The sequence below is a fragment of the Stegostoma tigrinum genome, chromosome 23 (genome assembly GCF_030684315.1).
Source record: "Stegostoma tigrinum isolate sSteTig4 chromosome 23, sSteTig4.hap1, whole genome shotgun sequence".
Classification (NCBI taxonomy): domain Eukaryota; kingdom Metazoa; phylum Chordata; class Chondrichthyes; order Orectolobiformes; family Stegostomatidae; genus Stegostoma; species Stegostoma tigrinum.
Genome location: NC_081376.1, coordinates 43,838,730 through 43,856,143, shown reverse-complemented (window position 1 = coordinate 43,856,143; position 17,414 = coordinate 43,838,730). Strand labels below are relative to the sequence as shown.

Below are 17,414 nucleotides of genomic sequence, written 5' to 3'. Positions count from 1 at the left end.
TTTAAGACAAAAGCAGCATTCAGGTTGGAATTAAATGAGACCTCTAGTCTATAACAGTTTTTGGAGCCCGAAGAAAGGACAACTCACATTTTGGTCTGTTATTCCAAAAAATTTCAAGAGATCCTGAAATAGCTGATCTGGGATCAAACTGAACGCTTGTAGAGTTGGAAGAACTTCTTTCCAAAAAAGGTTTGTGCTTTCTGTAATTATTCAACCACAAACTAAAGTAAGCAATTTTATAACTGCTTTCTCATTCAAGTCAGTCGTAATGTTGGTGCTTTAAAAAGAAACCCAAGTTCAAATTAAAATCAAAAGGAATTGAAACAGATTTTAAAAGAAAAATGATACACAGCATTGGCAAGGGCAACATCTATTGCCCTTTATCAATTGCATAAAGTGTTGGTGAGTTGCCTCCTGGGATGATGCTCCTACAGTGGTTCCATCACTGAGTCAAATTTATGGATGAGGAAAGGGTGATAGTTCCAGGTTAGGATGGCAAAAGAGATTTGGGAAAGGAACATGCCAATGAAGTTCTCCTGCACTTTCTGCCCTCTTCCTTCTGTTGGTGGTAATTTCAGGTTTAGCTTGTGCTATTGAAGATGCTTGGGGTGGCTGGAGTCTCTCTTGTAGAGAGATTTTCTGCCATATAAACATTTTCTCTCTCTCTCTCCATCTCAGGTGCAATGCAGTAGATGGGACGACAATCAAGTAAACTATTGCATCTCACTCCCTGTAGATGCTGGGCAGTTTTGGGTTGGGGTTCAAGAATTATTCACCTCAGGATTGCCAGCATGTATGTGGCTGTGCCTTTTAATAGTGACTCCAAAATATTGATAGTGGGGAAATTTTTGATGGTAAGAAAGAAGTTTCTGAAAACAAAGGGGTAAGTGATTAAATTCTGTTTTACTGGAGATGTTCATTATCTAATGCTTGTGTAGCACAAATAGTTTTTTGCCATGAATTATCCCAAGTTCAACTGCTGTCTAGGGTTTTGGTGCATGTTGGCATGGTCTGCCTCTTTATTTGAAAAGTCTGCAGTCATCAACAAAATATTCCCATTTATGACTCTGAGGGAAGGTAAAGATGATGAAGCAGCTAAAGATGGCTGAGCCTAGAACACGGCCCTGAGGAACTCCTGCAGTGATGTCTAGGGGCAGGGATGATTGGACTCTAACAAATGCAAATAAACTTTAGCTGGAATTTAATCAGGCCCAATGAAAAGTAATGTCCAAAAGCACACTTCTGTTTTCTAGGTCTTCCTGATGTCTCACTCTGTCCTTAAGGACAATCACAATCACTTGTAGAACTCAGTGCTTTTCTGCATGTTTGGGAGCCGGTGAGTGAGTGCTGTTTGATTATACTGTCAACTACATCTTCCAACTCTCTCCTGATGATCAAGAAAAGACTAATGGACTAATAAGTGGCCAGTGTGCAAATGGAAGCTCCTGCACCCCTTTAGAATTGGATGGTGTTCTTCTTACACAAGTGAATCACATCATTTTTCTGCGTCAATGTCTATCTCAACGTCCAGTAACGATTACTACTCTGGTAGTGCTGACTGAGCTGCCAGACTGGGCCTGCTGCAAGTGGGGAGTATTGTAATCAAACTCTAGCAGATGCTTCTGTCCATGACAGTACCAGTAGGACTTTGTCTCCACAAGGACTGTGTGGTAATAAGTCTTGCCATCACATAGAAGAGATCATCCAACACTATCCTGAATGGGATAGATCTTGAACAGCAAAACAACTCGAGGCAATTAATTACCATCAGCAGCAGAATTGTATTCCACCACAAATTAAAATCTCTCAGCCTGGCATAGCCTCCACTCTACAATTACCAAGACAGACGTCCATAAAATGAGGTGTCAATCTGGTAAAAGCTACCACATAGGTCTACTCTTATGACAAACAGCACATATAGGCTGTGGTAGACAAAGCTAAATGATGCCACCAGACAGACAAACACAAAGGTCTGTTCAACACTATTTCCAACTTCAGATACTGAAGCAGTCCTTGTCCAAATGCACAGATCAATCAGACTTGGGCTGATATGGGACAAGTAACATTCACATGTGCCAGACAAAGACAAACCAAAAAGAAACCACACTTTGCTCACTGATATTCAATATACTACCATGGCTGAATCCAATTTTATCTTGACATTGCTACTGACCAAAAACTGAACTGGAATAGCTATATAATGTGGCTCTAAGAGCAGAACACTGGCTGAGAATTTGACAGATTATTCACTTCCTGCCTCCCCAAAGCCAGTCATCATCTATAAGGCACAAATCAGGAACATGATGGAAAACTCTCCTCTTGCCTGGATGGTTGATCAGCTCCAGCGACCTTCAAAAAGCTCATCATCTAGGACGAATCAGACCACTTGACTGTCACCACATCCAATGCCTTCAACATTCACTCTCTCCACCAGCACTGATGTAGAGTGGTGGCAACGTGTGTACTATCTGTCAGATGTACTGCAAAACTCACCAAGGCTTCTTTGGCAGCCTCATCCAAACCTGCATCAACCACTGAGAAAGACAACGGGAGCAGGTAAGTGGGAACACCCCATACCTAGAAACATTTCCTCAAGAAACAAGTCAGCCCAATTTGGCATTATATCACTGTTCTTTAACAGACAACGGATTAAAAGTCTTGGAATTTCCTCTCCAACAGTACTGGTGTACCTATGCCACATGGATTTTTAGGAAGGCAGCTCACTATGACCTTTGGAGAGCATTTAAGGATGGGTAATTAACGCAAGTCTAGCAAGTGACACCTACATATGTCCCATATGTCTTAACTTCTGTTACAGGTAAGATGGTTGCAGTATTAGACTGGTGTTAGGCAGAAGAATGGTTCATCTTATTGGAGTTGAAGGGCATGAGTATACATTTGTTATTCCTGCACATCTCTCTTCTGGTCTCAGAAATATCATCAGAAGATAATCAGAGGTCAGATGGACATTTCCTCTCACAAGAGGCAGAGGAGTTATCTTGGAATCTTCTTTTGTACAATTAACACTGTTTGAAACAGCAAGTGGGACAGTACACCAACACTTCAGAGGTTCACTGATGGTTTTAACTAGCAGGGTGACGAAACGTCTGCAATCAAACACACTGGCTTGGCGAGCAAGTCTACAATCTCTTCTTGTACAATGTAAAGGTTGGACTCCAAAAGGTGACGGACCCCTGTTTGCAAAGTTCAATATACTTAAGAAAGAGACATTTATGCTAAAATGCTCTGCAGCATCTTTTCAATCAAATGTTTCCTAAAACACGTCTTTTGGCTACAATGAGTAGGATGCAGCATGTACATACTTGGTCATTGGAGAGGCTGCTCACTTTTAACCAGAACTTTTTTTTAAAAAAAAATGTATTAAGTGTTTATTAGAACCCAGATAATGTCTGGCAGAGAAAATTCAAAAGGCTGTTCCATAACACATTTGAGGCTAACTTCAAGGAGTCATTAGGTAGATGTAATCTGTTGTTGCTGAACAGGTTCAATGTAATGCTCAGAAAGAACAAAAAGCTTAGACGAAAAGCAACATCCTTACTGTGCGAACATACTCTCTTGCATCTTTTTAAAATTTTTTTTTAAAATAGACTTCTGCTTGAAGTATTCCACATAGATGTTGTTGAAGTTTCTGTTTTTAATGAAAAGTTAGCGATTGTCTCCCAAACATGGTCAATGCTGACTTTGTGACCATCTGTTTGTCACCCTCAGCAAGTTACAAATAACACTATGCTTTCAGTTTTAACAATTGATACTTCCTCTGACATACTTAGCGACTGAAAAATACTCATGCTGAGTTTGCACATTCTGCCCACTCTGCTGCAGACTCTCTCAGTGATTGCAATAATTAAAATAAAAATCAAAAGCATGGCCTAATGTGCCTTGTGAAATGCACAACTCAGACTGTATCATGGATTAGTTCAGCACAATGCCACAAAGTACCACTGACCTGATATCTTAATAATAATTTTAGTTTCAGGTTCATTTTCCTGCATTTGTAACAATAAATGATTACTAGGTCATTTTGCAAAATGACTGAATGGCTTGAAAGAATTGTGGATTAGCCTGATGTTGTGAAAGCCAATGCATAAATGTAACTTCTTGCTTTCTTCAACACATTTAAATAGGAAAGGGTCAGAGTCACCATAAAATATTTCAAACACACCACTTCAAATAAATTACAATTGAGTTGCAAGATAAGGAGCCTTGTTTAAAAACAGTTCATGCTGAAGGAATCATCAGCAATAGCTGAATTGGTTTTGAGGTGTTAATAAGAATAACGGTGCAACAGAGCTGAAACACCGCTGCATTAAAATGTACATTACTCGCTTGTGGTTGAAAACCTTCAAAAAACAACTCAGTCTGTTTAACTGGCTGCCTTAACCCAAACCCCTCCTTCCATGTCAGTTTACCCACCAACTCTTGGGTTGCTGGCACCTACCATTAAAAAATAAGTTTTGTTCAACACAAAGGAAACAGCAGGCCTAGACAGCATCACGTTTCAGTCCATTGGAGCTCAAAGATTCATGCCCACTGTGTAGTGTTACCACACACACACCCTAACCACTGAACTCTGTAGTGAAGCAAACTACAATTATATTATTAAGCCAAGAACTGCAGTCCAGGTTGTTGGTTTCCAAAGCACAGCCACAGCTTTCAGAAGCTGATGTTGAAGTCGTGGTAAATTTATTTTCTTACTGCACAAGAGCTGGCCACACCAGGAGGACCTGGGCATGTAAAAGTAGCTCTAACAGTGATTAAAAACTAGCAATTATTTTTATCATTTGTCCAAGTATAATCAACTCAAATTCCAAGGTTATTGCAGTTGGGAGTTATACAAAAAGGTAAGCAATGAGCCCTAATAAAAATACATGCAGTTTATCCATTCACGCATTACCTGTTTCTGGGGAAAAACAGAATAGTTGGAATTCGGTCAACCATATACTCCCAAGGAAGATCATTTTTGGCAACATTGATTCTGAAAGTACAAGAGCAACTTTGTGAATGAGCTGTGAATCCTGTGAAAAAGGAGCACCAAAACAGAAATCAGGATCTATTTCTTTTGAGTGTACATACCAATGCTAAACTGCATGAAGAATTTAAATAACAAACTCATTCGTAGCAAGTGGAAAGATGTTTGAAACCATGCAGTATGATGTACTGCACTCATTCATGATAAGTCTTGTTTGGATAATACCTTGATGGCATGCCTTTACCTGCAAGTTAGTGCCTTATAACTTTAAATTTCCAGTTGGAACAAACACACTTTTGCAATTTTTGGCAAATCATTTTGCATTTCATTTTTCCAGTTACTATATTTTCATATATAAATTATTATACAGACACATCTAAATCATTTTGAATTTATGAATCAACGATGTAGCTTTAGAAACGTACACTGCCACCATGCACAGTTTCTGAGAAATAAGTGTTCCTGGTTCAGTTCACTCTAAAAATAGCTTAATTGTTGCCATGCTGACAAATCTGCAAAGATGTGGTAACTAATCAAATGTCACATACAATAAGCTTTTGTATCAAAAGCTGTACTTTTAAGAGATGAAGGTAATATTGAATCTTTATGCAAGTCTTTGAAGTTCAAACAACCCATTGCAATATGTTAGTTTAAATATGATAATTTAGCTAAACACTCCTCAGTTTAGAAATGCAATGCAGAATCTGTGAAGCCTTATAAAATTTACCCTCTGCAACAATGCACAAAAAAATTTTCCATTCATAATATGCCCAATTGCATTTGTCAAGCGTTTCTGAAACAGTTCTTAGAAAATGAAGCAGGCATTCTTTTACAGAAGACCCCAGTAAGCCATGAGCCGAACAACCAGCGAAAGCAACTTCTTCACACAGACGGTAGTGTGTGTATGGAATGAGCTGCCAGAGGTGGTGATGGAGATAGGTACAATTACAACATTTAAAAGGCATCTGGATGGCTGTATAAAAAGGAAGGGTTTAAGAAGGATATGGGCCAAAATGCCGGCAAATGGGACTAAATTAATTTAGGATTTCTGGTTAGCGTAGACAAGTTGGACTAAGGGTCTGCTTCCATGCTATACATCTCTATGGATATCACCTCGAGGAGAGGGGCCAAGTTAAGCAGACCTGTGGGAGAACAGCCAATCCACCTGCCCAGGTTTAAGTTCCCCTGCTGGTGGTGTAATAATATGCATCAGCAGGCTGATTAGTAAAATAGGTTGCATTAAAAAGATCTATCCAAACAAGTGGGCACACTTCTGGCTACCACCTCATTTAAAAAAGTAGCCCAAAGAATGTAGCATCTGCTCAACAATGTACTAGCATTTGTATGTAATACTACATAACTTCCAGTTAGCTTCAACTCACAGATGGAACATAGGAGTGACAGTAAGCCATTTAAGACCTTCAAGCCTGCTCTGCTAATCACTAATATTGTAATGGATCCGATTGCGATCTCAACCCCATTTTTCTGGCTGCCCCAAGTAACCCTCAACTTGCTCATCAATTTAAAATCTCTTTACTGAATAAACTCAGTGACCAGCCCCCATGGGCTGCACACTGGCTCAGTGGTTAGCACTGCTGCCTCACAGAGTCAGGGACCTGGGTTTGATTCCATCCCTGGGTGACTGTGCGGAGTTTGTACATTCTCCTCGGGTCTGTGTGGGTTTCCTCCGGGTGTTCTGGTTTCCTTCCACAGCCCAAAGATGTGGAAGGGGGATGGGATGCTCTGAGGGTCGGTGTGGTGGGTGGTGGGTGGACAGAACTCGATAGATCAATGAGCCTCTGGAGGGGGGAGGTGGGTGTCTCATCTCAGCTACCAAAGTGACACTTGCCAATTTACCTCCTCCCTTCTCAGTATCCAAGGGCCCAAAACATACCTTCCAGATGAGACAGCACACTACCTGCTTTTCCCACAATCTAGTCTATTGCATTTGCTGCTCACAATGTGCGCTTTACATTGGGGAAACAAAGCGTAAACTGGGTGACTGCTTTGCGAACACCCACATTCCACAGGTAAAAGAAGACCCTGAGCTTCCAGTTGTCTGCCATCTTAAAAGACCACCCTTTGCCCTGGCCAACATCTATCTCAGGCCTGCTGCAGTGAAGCTCAGCACAAGCTGGAAGAACAACACCTCATTTTCTGCTTGGGAACCCTGCAGCCCTCCAGACAATGTCAAGTTCAATAATTTTAGAGCCTGAACGCTCCCAGGTCCTAGACCCCTACCGCACACACCAGGCCTTGTTATCACACAGCGTGCCATTACATGTTACCTATTGTTAGTCACTGACAGTCTCTATTAACAGCTCCTCACCCTCCTAGCCAGATCATTATCTACTCTAAGATAATAAAATGTGAGGCTGGATGAACACAGCAGGCTCAGCAGCATATCAGGAGCGCAAAAGCTGACGTTTCGGGCCTAGACCCTTCATCAGACAGGGGGATGGGGTGAGGGTTCTGGAATAAATAGGGAGAGAGGGGGAGGCGGACCGAAGATGGAGAGAAAAGAAGAAAGGAGGAGAGGAGAGTATAGGTGGGGAAGTAGGGAGGGGGATAGGTCAGTCCAGGGAAGACTGACAGGTCAAGGAGGTGGGATGAGGTTAGTAAGTAGGAAATGGAGGTGCAGCTTGAGATGGGAGGAAGGGATGGGTGAGAGGAAGAACAGATTAGGGAGGCAGAGACAGGCTGTGGCACTGCAGGAGGTCCATGATGAACATGTCATCTGAAGAACGGGAGGGGGAGTTAAAATGGTTCATGACTGGGACGTGCAGTTGTTTATCACAAACCGAGCGAATGTGTTCTGCAAAGCGATCCCCAAGCCTCCGCTTGGTTTCCCCAATGTAGAGGAAGCCACACCAGGTATAATGGATACAGTATACCACATTGGCAGATGTGCAGGTGAACCTCTGCTTAATATGGAAAGTCATCTTGGGGCCTGGGATGGGGTGAAGGAGGTGGTGTGGGGGCAAGTGTAGCACTTCCTGCGGTTGCAGGGGAAGGTGCCGGATGTGGTGGGGTTGGAGGGCAGTGTGGAGCGAACAAGGGAGTCACGGAGAGAGTGGTCTCTCCGGAAGGCAGACAAGGTTGTGGATGGAAAAGTGTCTTTTGGAAACCAAGCGGAGGCTTGGGGACCGCTTTGCAGAACACCTCCCCTTGGTTCGCAATAAACAACTGCACCTCCCAGTCGCAAACCATTTTAACTCCCCCTCCCATTCTTCAGATGACATGTCCATCATGGACCTCCTGCAGTGCCACAAGGATGCCACCCGAAGGTTGCAGGAACAGCAACTCATATTCCGCCTGGGAACCCTGCAGCCTAATGGTATCAATGTGGATTTCACCAGCTTCAAAATCTCCCCTTCCCCCACCGAATCCCACAGCCAGCCCAGTTCGTCCCCTCCCCCCACGGCATCACACAACTAGCCCAGCTCATCCACTTCCCCCCACTGCATCCCAAAACCAGTTCAGCCTGTCTCTGCCTCCCTAATCTGTTCTTCTTCTCACCCATCCCTTCCTCCCATCTCAAGCTGCACCTCCATTTCCTACCTACTAACCTCATCCCACCTCCTTGACCTGTCAGTCTTCCCTGGACTGACCTATCCCCTCCCTACCTCCCCACCTATACTCTCCTCTCCTCCTATCTTCTTTTCTCTCCATCTTCGGTCCGCCTCCCCCTCTCTCCCTATTTATTCCAGAACCCTCTCCCCATCCCCCTCTCTGAAGGAGGGTCTAGGCCCGAAATGTCAGCTTTTGTGCTCCTGAGATGCTGCTTGGCCTGCTGTGTTCATCCAGCTCCACACTTTGTTATCTTGGATTCTCCAGCATCTGCAGTTCCCATTATCTCGGATACGATTTTCCGAGCTACCATCAGTTCCGAGAGGTCACGGGACTCAAAACGTTAACTCTGATTTCTCTTCACAGAGACTGCTGAGCCTTTCCAGCAACTTCTGTTTTTATCTCATTTTTCTAAACACTGTTCAATTTTTCCTTACGATAAGCCCTTCATTCCAGGAATGAGTTACGTGAACCTCCTCAGAATTGCTTAATCCCTTTGTAGGCTCTCTACATCCGCCTGACAAAGTATTTCCTTACCTAATTTGGTATCAGCAGCAACTTGGTGCCAGCATACATTAACTCCTAACAAACAGATCAATGCTAGGGATTATAAGTAGTTGAGGATCCAGCATTGATCCTTGTGGTACTCTACTAATTACAGTCTGCGAACTTGAAAAAGACCTTTTGTCCCGACTACCTGCAGGCTGTTTTCTGGTTACAGTGAATGCTGTCTTTCAGAATGACCACATTAGAGAATTCTATCCTTTTTCTTGCTCCCCCTACAGCATCCAACCCGGCCCCCACCCAAACTCTCTAAAAGCATTCTCTCATCTGCAAGATAACCAGAACTTTGAAATAAATGGCACTTCTGGCAATGGTAATTCTAGACACAAATCAGAGTCATGGCTTTATCCAAAGGCAAAAAAACTGTATGGAAGCCAATCTAATAAAACAGATACAGCTATCTCCATCACCTGTCTAATACAAGCAGATACAACCCCTTGGCATTTTCTCATTACTGGCACATAATGCCCCAACACGAAGCTCACAAACACACAAAAGAAAGAAATGGAATATCACCCCCAACATAGTCAATTTTGAAGAACAAGATTTTGTAAAGCATGACTGGATCTACGTTTGCAGTTATTCACTACTCAAGTGGTTTACATATCTCACTGATCCTCGCTGAACAGACTCTATTCACACGTGGGACTTGGGCGTCGCTGACTAGCCATCAATTATTGCCCACCCATAGCTGTCCTTGAGAAGGTGCTGGTGAGCTATCCTTTTGAACCACTACAGTCCATATGCTGCAGATAGGCACACAATGCCTTTAGGGATGGAGTTCCAGGATTCTGCACCCTGTGACCATGAAGGAAAAGCAATATAAGCAATATATTGCCAAGTCAGGCTGGAAGAGCTGCAGGAACAAAGACACACAAGGGGCACAGGGAAAAACAAAGCAGGGCAAAGGAAATGTTTTTTGAAACAATTGCAATTATTTCTCACCTGGCTATTATGATTCCATCATTAGCATGGAACAGACGGGCAACCTGAATGAACACATGATTGAGAACAGTGCAAAATCCACACCATTGAGTGTAGTAGAGTAACAAAACATTCTGTAAGAGAATACAGTATTGCCAAGTCAGTCAGCACAATATTATGCAAAGACCTGACCAAAATGATAAGATTATGTTGCCTTACACCTATCCATTACTTTAGGACCGGAGGGAATTGGAAGCTATTTGGGATGGGAATGAAAAGGAGGAGATATCGGCTATTCACATTCCCTTTTATGCACTGCTTTACTAAAAATAAAATTACACACATTTATTGCGAAATTCAAGTAAAGCTTATGCTGGTATTCCAGTAAGAATCAGAATACAAACATCTTTAAAAAAAATAAAAATCGAACTTATAGAACAATTCATAACCAGGTCCACGGAACAAATGCCATGAAATTGTTGGAGGTGGCGAAGACAGGTTGTCATTTGAACATGCACTACATCAGTTCCGCACTGGGAAGGTAAGCAACACACTAGGTGGAGTTTACATAGGCTTACTGACTTCCCGGACAAGTACTGATCATCTAAGAGTGGTGAGAACTAGGCGTTTGCTAGATGTTTGTTCATATGGATGAAGACAGAACAGGATCTTGGGTGCCACACTTAAATACATTACTTTTCAAACTTTCAATTTTAAACTATTCCCATCCCAAGGCTTTATTTACCACCCAAATACCTTTTCCACAATGACTATGAACAGTACTTGAGCTCAATTATGCTTGAAATTGTAAAAACAATACTGGCAGGATATTTTATTAAAGAATGAGGCTAAATAATCAAAGATTTAAAACAATTAGTATTGCACCAAACAGGAAACTGCTCAAAAGTCTGGCTTTCAATGAAGGTATTTTTTGAGCATGGCACATAATGGCAAAATGTTTTGTTACTGAATAAATGCCACTGAGAATAACCTCAGATGTATAAAGCTTGTACAGATTATGCAATGGTATCTGAATGGCTGTGCATAGCAAGTTGAAGACTAGAAAGAAACCACATGTCTCACCACTAATTAAGCAATCACCAAAGCACTTAAATCTTCAAATATACATTGAAAGGAAACACGCTAAACCAGAACTTCAGAAGGTGTGCGATTCTCTCAGACAACAATTTACAAGGATTGTTTAAAAAAATAAAGAAATTGCTAGTTTTGTCTAAGAAAACCTGGTTACAAACAATAATCCACTGAGACATTAACTTACTACTGGTATGGAAAAAAAACTAGAAAATATGATATCATAATTACGATGTATTGAACTTAAGCAATAATAACTTCAGCATTTCCAGCATGTTTACAAAAGGCAGACTATACTTTGTACAAATTCATTGGCAAGTTTTTTAAAAGGGGTAACAGAAGCAAAACACTAGGTGCTGGAAATCTAAAAACAAAGAGAATGGTGGAGAAACTCATCAGATCTGGCAGCATTTGAGAAGAGTGTAACTGAGATAATGTTTCAAATTGTATGTGACTATGGGCAAACAGAACTAACTAGATTGCTACACAGAGTTGGCATGGAACTTATGGGACAAACGGCCTCCTTTGTGTACCAAGAACGTTATGGCAACAAAAATTAGCGAAGACACTTGTCAGCTCTTTTTATTCTGCAGTTTATGTGCAGGAACTCCTCAAAACCAGGCTTAAGCTGTCTTGCTGTACTGAATGACTAACCTTGCCACAGCCCTCATTACCTATCCATGTCACTCAAGGAGGAATTTCACACAAAGACTATTAAACAGCTACCTTCAACCAATAACTTCAAACAAAAGACCAAACAAGGGAGGAATACAGATTGTGTAAAAGCATCTGCACAAAAGATTTGTTTGCAAAAATTACAGTTTTACAATAATTCAGATTTTGAAAGTAGCGGTGATACACTAGAAGTTCAATCGTTGCATGTGTTAGGCAAGCCATCTGATAAAGTGCTACAGAAATAACAAAGTGTGGAGCTGGATGAACACAGCAGGCCAAGCAGCATCTTAGGAGCACAAAAGCTGACGTTTCGGGTCTAGACCCTTCAGAGGCCCGAAACGTCAGCTTTTGTGCTCCTGAGATGCTGCTTGGCCTGCTGTGTTCATCCAGCTCCACACTTTGTTATCACAGATTCTCCAGCATCTGCAGTTCCCGTTATCTCTCATAAAGTGCCACAGTTAGGTTTCACTAGCCTCAAGTTAGGCAATGGGGGCTAAGAAAAAAAACCAGCAGCCAGGGTTACTGTTCTTTCATGCTGTCGCAACAATGACCAGTTCTGGAAAATGTATAAAAGTCAGAGAACAAGATCAAGATCCATCCTGATGACAAATCTTGTGGAACAGATGACACAGCATCCAGGCTCCAAACAGAATTAAGCTGGTGTTTAGGCAAGAAGCCAGAGGCTTGCCAGTATCTATGGAATTGTATCAAAGCATTAACCTCTCCTCTGCAAAGGAAAGGAGATGCAAAAGCTTAAACACATACCAACAGTTTCAAGAACAGCTTCTTCTCTGCTGTTATTAGACTTCTGAATAGACCGCTCAAATTTCAAAGCTAATGTTGATCTTGCTTTTTGTACACCTTCTTTGCAACCATAACTTTGTATTCCTCGCTCTGTTCAGTCACCCTATGATCTTTATATGTTATGATCAGCCTGTATTGCACACTAAACAAAAAACTTTTCACTGCACTTAGGTACATGTGACGATAATAAATCAAATCTAATCAAGACTGCAAGTTTCAAAACAGGTTTCCTAATTTGTGCCAACCTGAATTTAGCTATATATTGGACGCTAAAATTGGCATCAATATCTGCAGGAATGCAGTGGAGGGGCATAACAATCCTAAGTTAGCTTCCAGGGCTCCTGCTTCTGTTACTTCACATTGTTTTATTAAAGTATGGCCAGAGTAAATCCAAATATGATACTTTGCCTCCCCAAACACTATCTGGTATCATACTTGTAAATCGCCAATTCAGGCAAGCCACTAGAAGGATGCCATAGCCTGCAATAACCAATTACCATCATGAATCATGACTTTCAACAGTGGAGGAAAACTAGTTTAAAAAATCTCATGACAAAAACACTTGTCAAACTGTAAGGTTTCCTCAAAAATGACACGATGTAAAAACACATCTTTATCTGCAGTCAGACCTAAATTTGCAACAGTGAGCAGAAATGCAACAGAAACACAAAATCAGCATAAAGCCTAAACAAATTTTGCGAACGTCTCCCAGCTGGCAGTGTGTCCAAGAACTAACTTTTAGCTTGTGTGTTTTACAGAGAAATGGGAACTGACATTTCAGAATTTGTTACATTATAATGTCTTGCAAACTAAACATCATATTTACAAAAATATACAATAGCATTTTCAACAGCATATATACCAGCTGTTATCCAAACATAAAAATTGAAATAACTCGCAAGAAAGAATTAAGGCTAACCTTTTCAGCATCCAGAACTATGCTGTCAAAGGTCTGGGTCGTGACTTCAGCAATTAAATAATTTTCCTGAGCTTGAGACGTTGTTCCAGCAATAAGGTATCGATTTAATGGACTGTATGTCCTACTATAGTTCTTTATAATGTTTTCTGAAACAAGAAAGCAATAAATAAAACTTGTTTCACGTTCTGACCATTGCATATTCCAGACGATTGACATTCCACAGTTTTAAGAGTTCAAAATTCAGAATATCAAGCAGTAAAGAGCCAGAATCCCAGAACTGGGGTCCACACAGTACAGATTCGAGCAGAAAAAAAACATTAATGGGCTGTATAAATAGAATGAGACTGCACAAACACTTACACAATTTGCTGTTAATCCTATGAAGCAAATCATATTGAGAAAGTGCTTAACAAAAGTTATGTATAAAATGGGAGTTTTCACATTTTCTCCATGGGTTTGCTCCAGGTGCTCCAGTTTTCTCTCAGTCCAACAGTGTGCAGAGGTGGTGGATTGGCCATGCTGAATCGCCCTTAGAATCCAGGCACCTACAGGTTTGGTAGATTAGCCATGGGAAAGGTGGTTGGGTTGTGGGAATGGGTTTAGTCCGAGTTGGATGCTCTGCGGAGAGTCAATGTGAATTTGATGGGCCAAATGGCCTGCTTCCACACTGTAGGGATTCTATGAAAACTGGAAAAGGAATAGGACTTGATTCTAAACTGTTGAAACAAATGTAGAGACAGCCGTCATCTGTTTTTGAGTATACTTAAGATAACCTAGTTTCTGGAATGAGATGTAAAGACACCGTACAATGTCTCAGCTGAATGGTAGACGTTCAGTCTTGATGCAGCATGTTGGCTGGCCTTTCAAACAAAATGGGGCGAAGCAGTTGAGTTAGACTCCATCCTTAGCTGCTGTCCATACCTGCACGCTTCCAAAGGAGGTTGTGAACAAGTGTGCGAAATGATGTTAAAACATTGGCCTTTTATTTGAAGAGGCCCACAATATCAAGGCCCAAATACAAAACAACCAGAATGCCTCACGGTTCAGCGTGAGTATTTTAAGCTCTTGATGCATTCATATCTAACATGCAACACTTTTAGTACTTCAGTGATCGTATCAGTCTTATTTGTTCCCAGAAAGAATGCTTCAGAAAAGGAGTAATGCAAATCTGAGCTAGAAACATTATGCCTATTAAGCTCTCAACTAAAAATTCAAAATTGAAAGTGAAGACAGTTTAATTTGGGTGTAAAATTTAGCTTCTAGCTGTTAATTTTACAATAATCATTTTCCTGCGATGGTTAATTTGTAGGAGATTGAGGTTGGTAAGGTGGAAGTGCACAGCACTTAAATTAAGTCTTTTAGGATGTTTTTCATTCACTCACAGGATATCGGCATTGCTGGCTGGGCTGGTCTTTGTTGCCCATCCCAAGTTTCCCTTGAGATGGTGGCAGTGAGCTGACTTCTTGAACTGCTGCAATCCACGTGCAAAATTTGACCAAAATTCACAATTAATGAATTCAAAATAAACTGTCAAACCAATTAATTAAATTTAAATTGGTCATGATCATTTTTTGGATACCTTCTTTGTAAAATAATCAATGTTATGGGAGGGTATTACTTGTACCATAAATGTTTTCAAAAGCATCTTCAGTAAGAGTATCAGCTGCAGAATTGATCCAAAGTATGCAAGTATGGAATTTTTTAGAAAATAAACTACAAATAATTTCTGCTAAGGCATAAGCCTCCATTGAACATGTGAAATTCAAGAATAAATCATATGGGGATTTAATCTTCTAATTCAGGCACTGAGATATAGTCATTATTCCCTCGTACAAATCTTTGCAATTCATTTGTGGTGCACAAGATGGCCCACAACCAAAGTGACATTGTTGTAGGGATTCAATTTCAAATACCCATTTCCACCTCAGGAGATTCTCTCAGGAGGGTCAAGCACATATTTCTAATCAGCCTGTTCAGATATGTTATGTCACATTTCTGGAGCAGGTGCAATGTGAACTTGAGCCACCAGGTCCACAGGGAGAAAGACTACCATTGTGCCACAGGAACCCTGCGAGGGGCAAGCATTAAAAGTGAGGGAGAAGAACAAGGAGTTAATGCCCTAAATAATAAAGGTTATTGAGTAAGGCACAACATCGTGGGCTGAAGGGCCTGTTCTGTGCTGTACTGTTCTATGTTCTATGTTCTATGTTCTATCATTACCCAAGTGGTCAATGCAGATAATGAGCTCAACTGAACCTCGATGAAGAACTAAAGTAGAGGCCATATCTTTAGAAGAAGCATGGTAAATTTAGTACACTGGTTAACTGACAATCGATCTTGAAACCATGATTTCAGAAAGTAAATAGTGGATTACATTAAGTAGAATCAAATGCCTATCTAAATTTAGAGCACCTTCATTAAGTTGATCCGGGATTGTTAAATGTAGGGACCAATTGAGAAGGGGTGAAATTTGATCAAATTCATTTCATTGAAATAGCATCTATACTTGGACTGGAATCTGGAAATTGGAACCAGAGATTAAAATCAGCAGTTAAAACTACACAAAGTATTACAGATCATCAAAATCTCAGCTACAATCAAATACATCTTTTCATAGATACGTACCAATAGAAGATTTATCAAGAATTTGCCTTTGGTCAAGGACATAATGAACTTCGTCCAACAGATCAATAATTGTAGCAAATTCTTGCACCTGTGCAGACTCATTGGCTCCCAATCTAGTGGCAAATCTCCAGTGCAAATTTGAATCCATCAAATAAAAATTCAGAGTTTTATTGGTATTACAGCTAAGTCCTGTAATGTTGCTTTGAATGAGGTGCAGTTCTAGAAGAGTTGATACTCTGTCCTCAACATGAGGAAAACTGTCAGAAATCAGCCAATGCTTCTGCTCTGCACGGAAACACAGTTCTGAAGGGGTAAAGGGATTAATTTGTTCAGAATTAAATGAACTGTCCAATGTCCTACAGCAAACAGTGTAGTAGTTGAAAGGATTGTAATAGCTCAAAAAGTTGCTGCATTCTACAGTGTTTGATCGCAGATGAAAAAACGTGCGTTTTCTGAGGTAGAACAAATCCAGTGCTGCCTCTATCTCTATAGAGCTGCACTGTCTAAGGTGGACCACACTTGGTCGCATTCCAACTGTCTGATTAATGCATAATTCACAGATGTTGAGAATTTGGGGTATACGATTCCACTGGGGAAGCATTATTGAATTACAACAAGTTTTCCTCATCTGGAAGAAAGGTTCCACTACATGTGCAAAAGAATCTGTGGCCTGATCTTTGTGGTCAGCCTGCTCGGCCTCTTCTATGTGTTGTAGCACACGATGAACGCTCTTGCTGTTATTACAGTTGTGATATTTAAGGGCAACTTCAGTTATCTAAGAGAAAAAGAGAGGAAAAAAAAACAGATGATACTGATCTCAGCTCTGCATTACTTAACTAGCCCAGGATGCAATAAGAACACAGGCAGAGTACCCCACCCTGACCCACTGAGTGAGCTCTGTGTTCTTTCTTAAAAAAAAAGGTGGAAGAGCAGCATATATGCTTGCTAGGATGTGCTATTCCAGATTGCAGTAGCATACCCACACTCAACACTAAAGGCCTACGCATGAAACAGGCATTTGGATAAGGCTATGGAGGGCTGCAGCAACCATGGAAACTAAACCAGCATGATATCACAAACATTATTTTGGGGCAGAGAATGGAATACAAAATTTGAATGGTCGTTACAAAACTTCCCTATCTTTAAGGGGTTTTTGAGTCTTAGTGCATAACACAAGGACCACATCATTGCTCGGAACTGTCATTCTCGACCAAAAGAACAGCAACCCAAACAACAGAATAAATTTAAAAA

General features: G+C 40.9%; 1 protein-coding gene across 2 annotated transcripts in view; it reads right to left on the bottom strand.

The window, feature by feature from the left end:
• Positions 1–17,414, bottom strand: part of txndc11 (thioredoxin domain containing 11) — an 88,587-nt gene that overhangs the window by 1,337 nt on the left and 69,836 nt on the right. For both annotated transcript variants that reach the window (XM_048552186.2, XM_048552188.2), the window contains 4 exons: positions 16,164–16,938; positions 13,539–13,684; positions 10,070–10,182; positions 4,916–4,996 (listed from right to left, as the gene is read on the bottom strand). In XM_048552186.2, the coding sequence (XP_048408143.1) occupies positions 4,916–4,996; positions 10,070–10,182; positions 13,539–13,684; positions 16,164–16,938 (1,115 nt within the window). The remainder of the gene's footprint in view (positions 1–4,915; positions 4,997–10,069; positions 10,183–13,538; positions 13,685–16,163; positions 16,939–17,414) is intronic.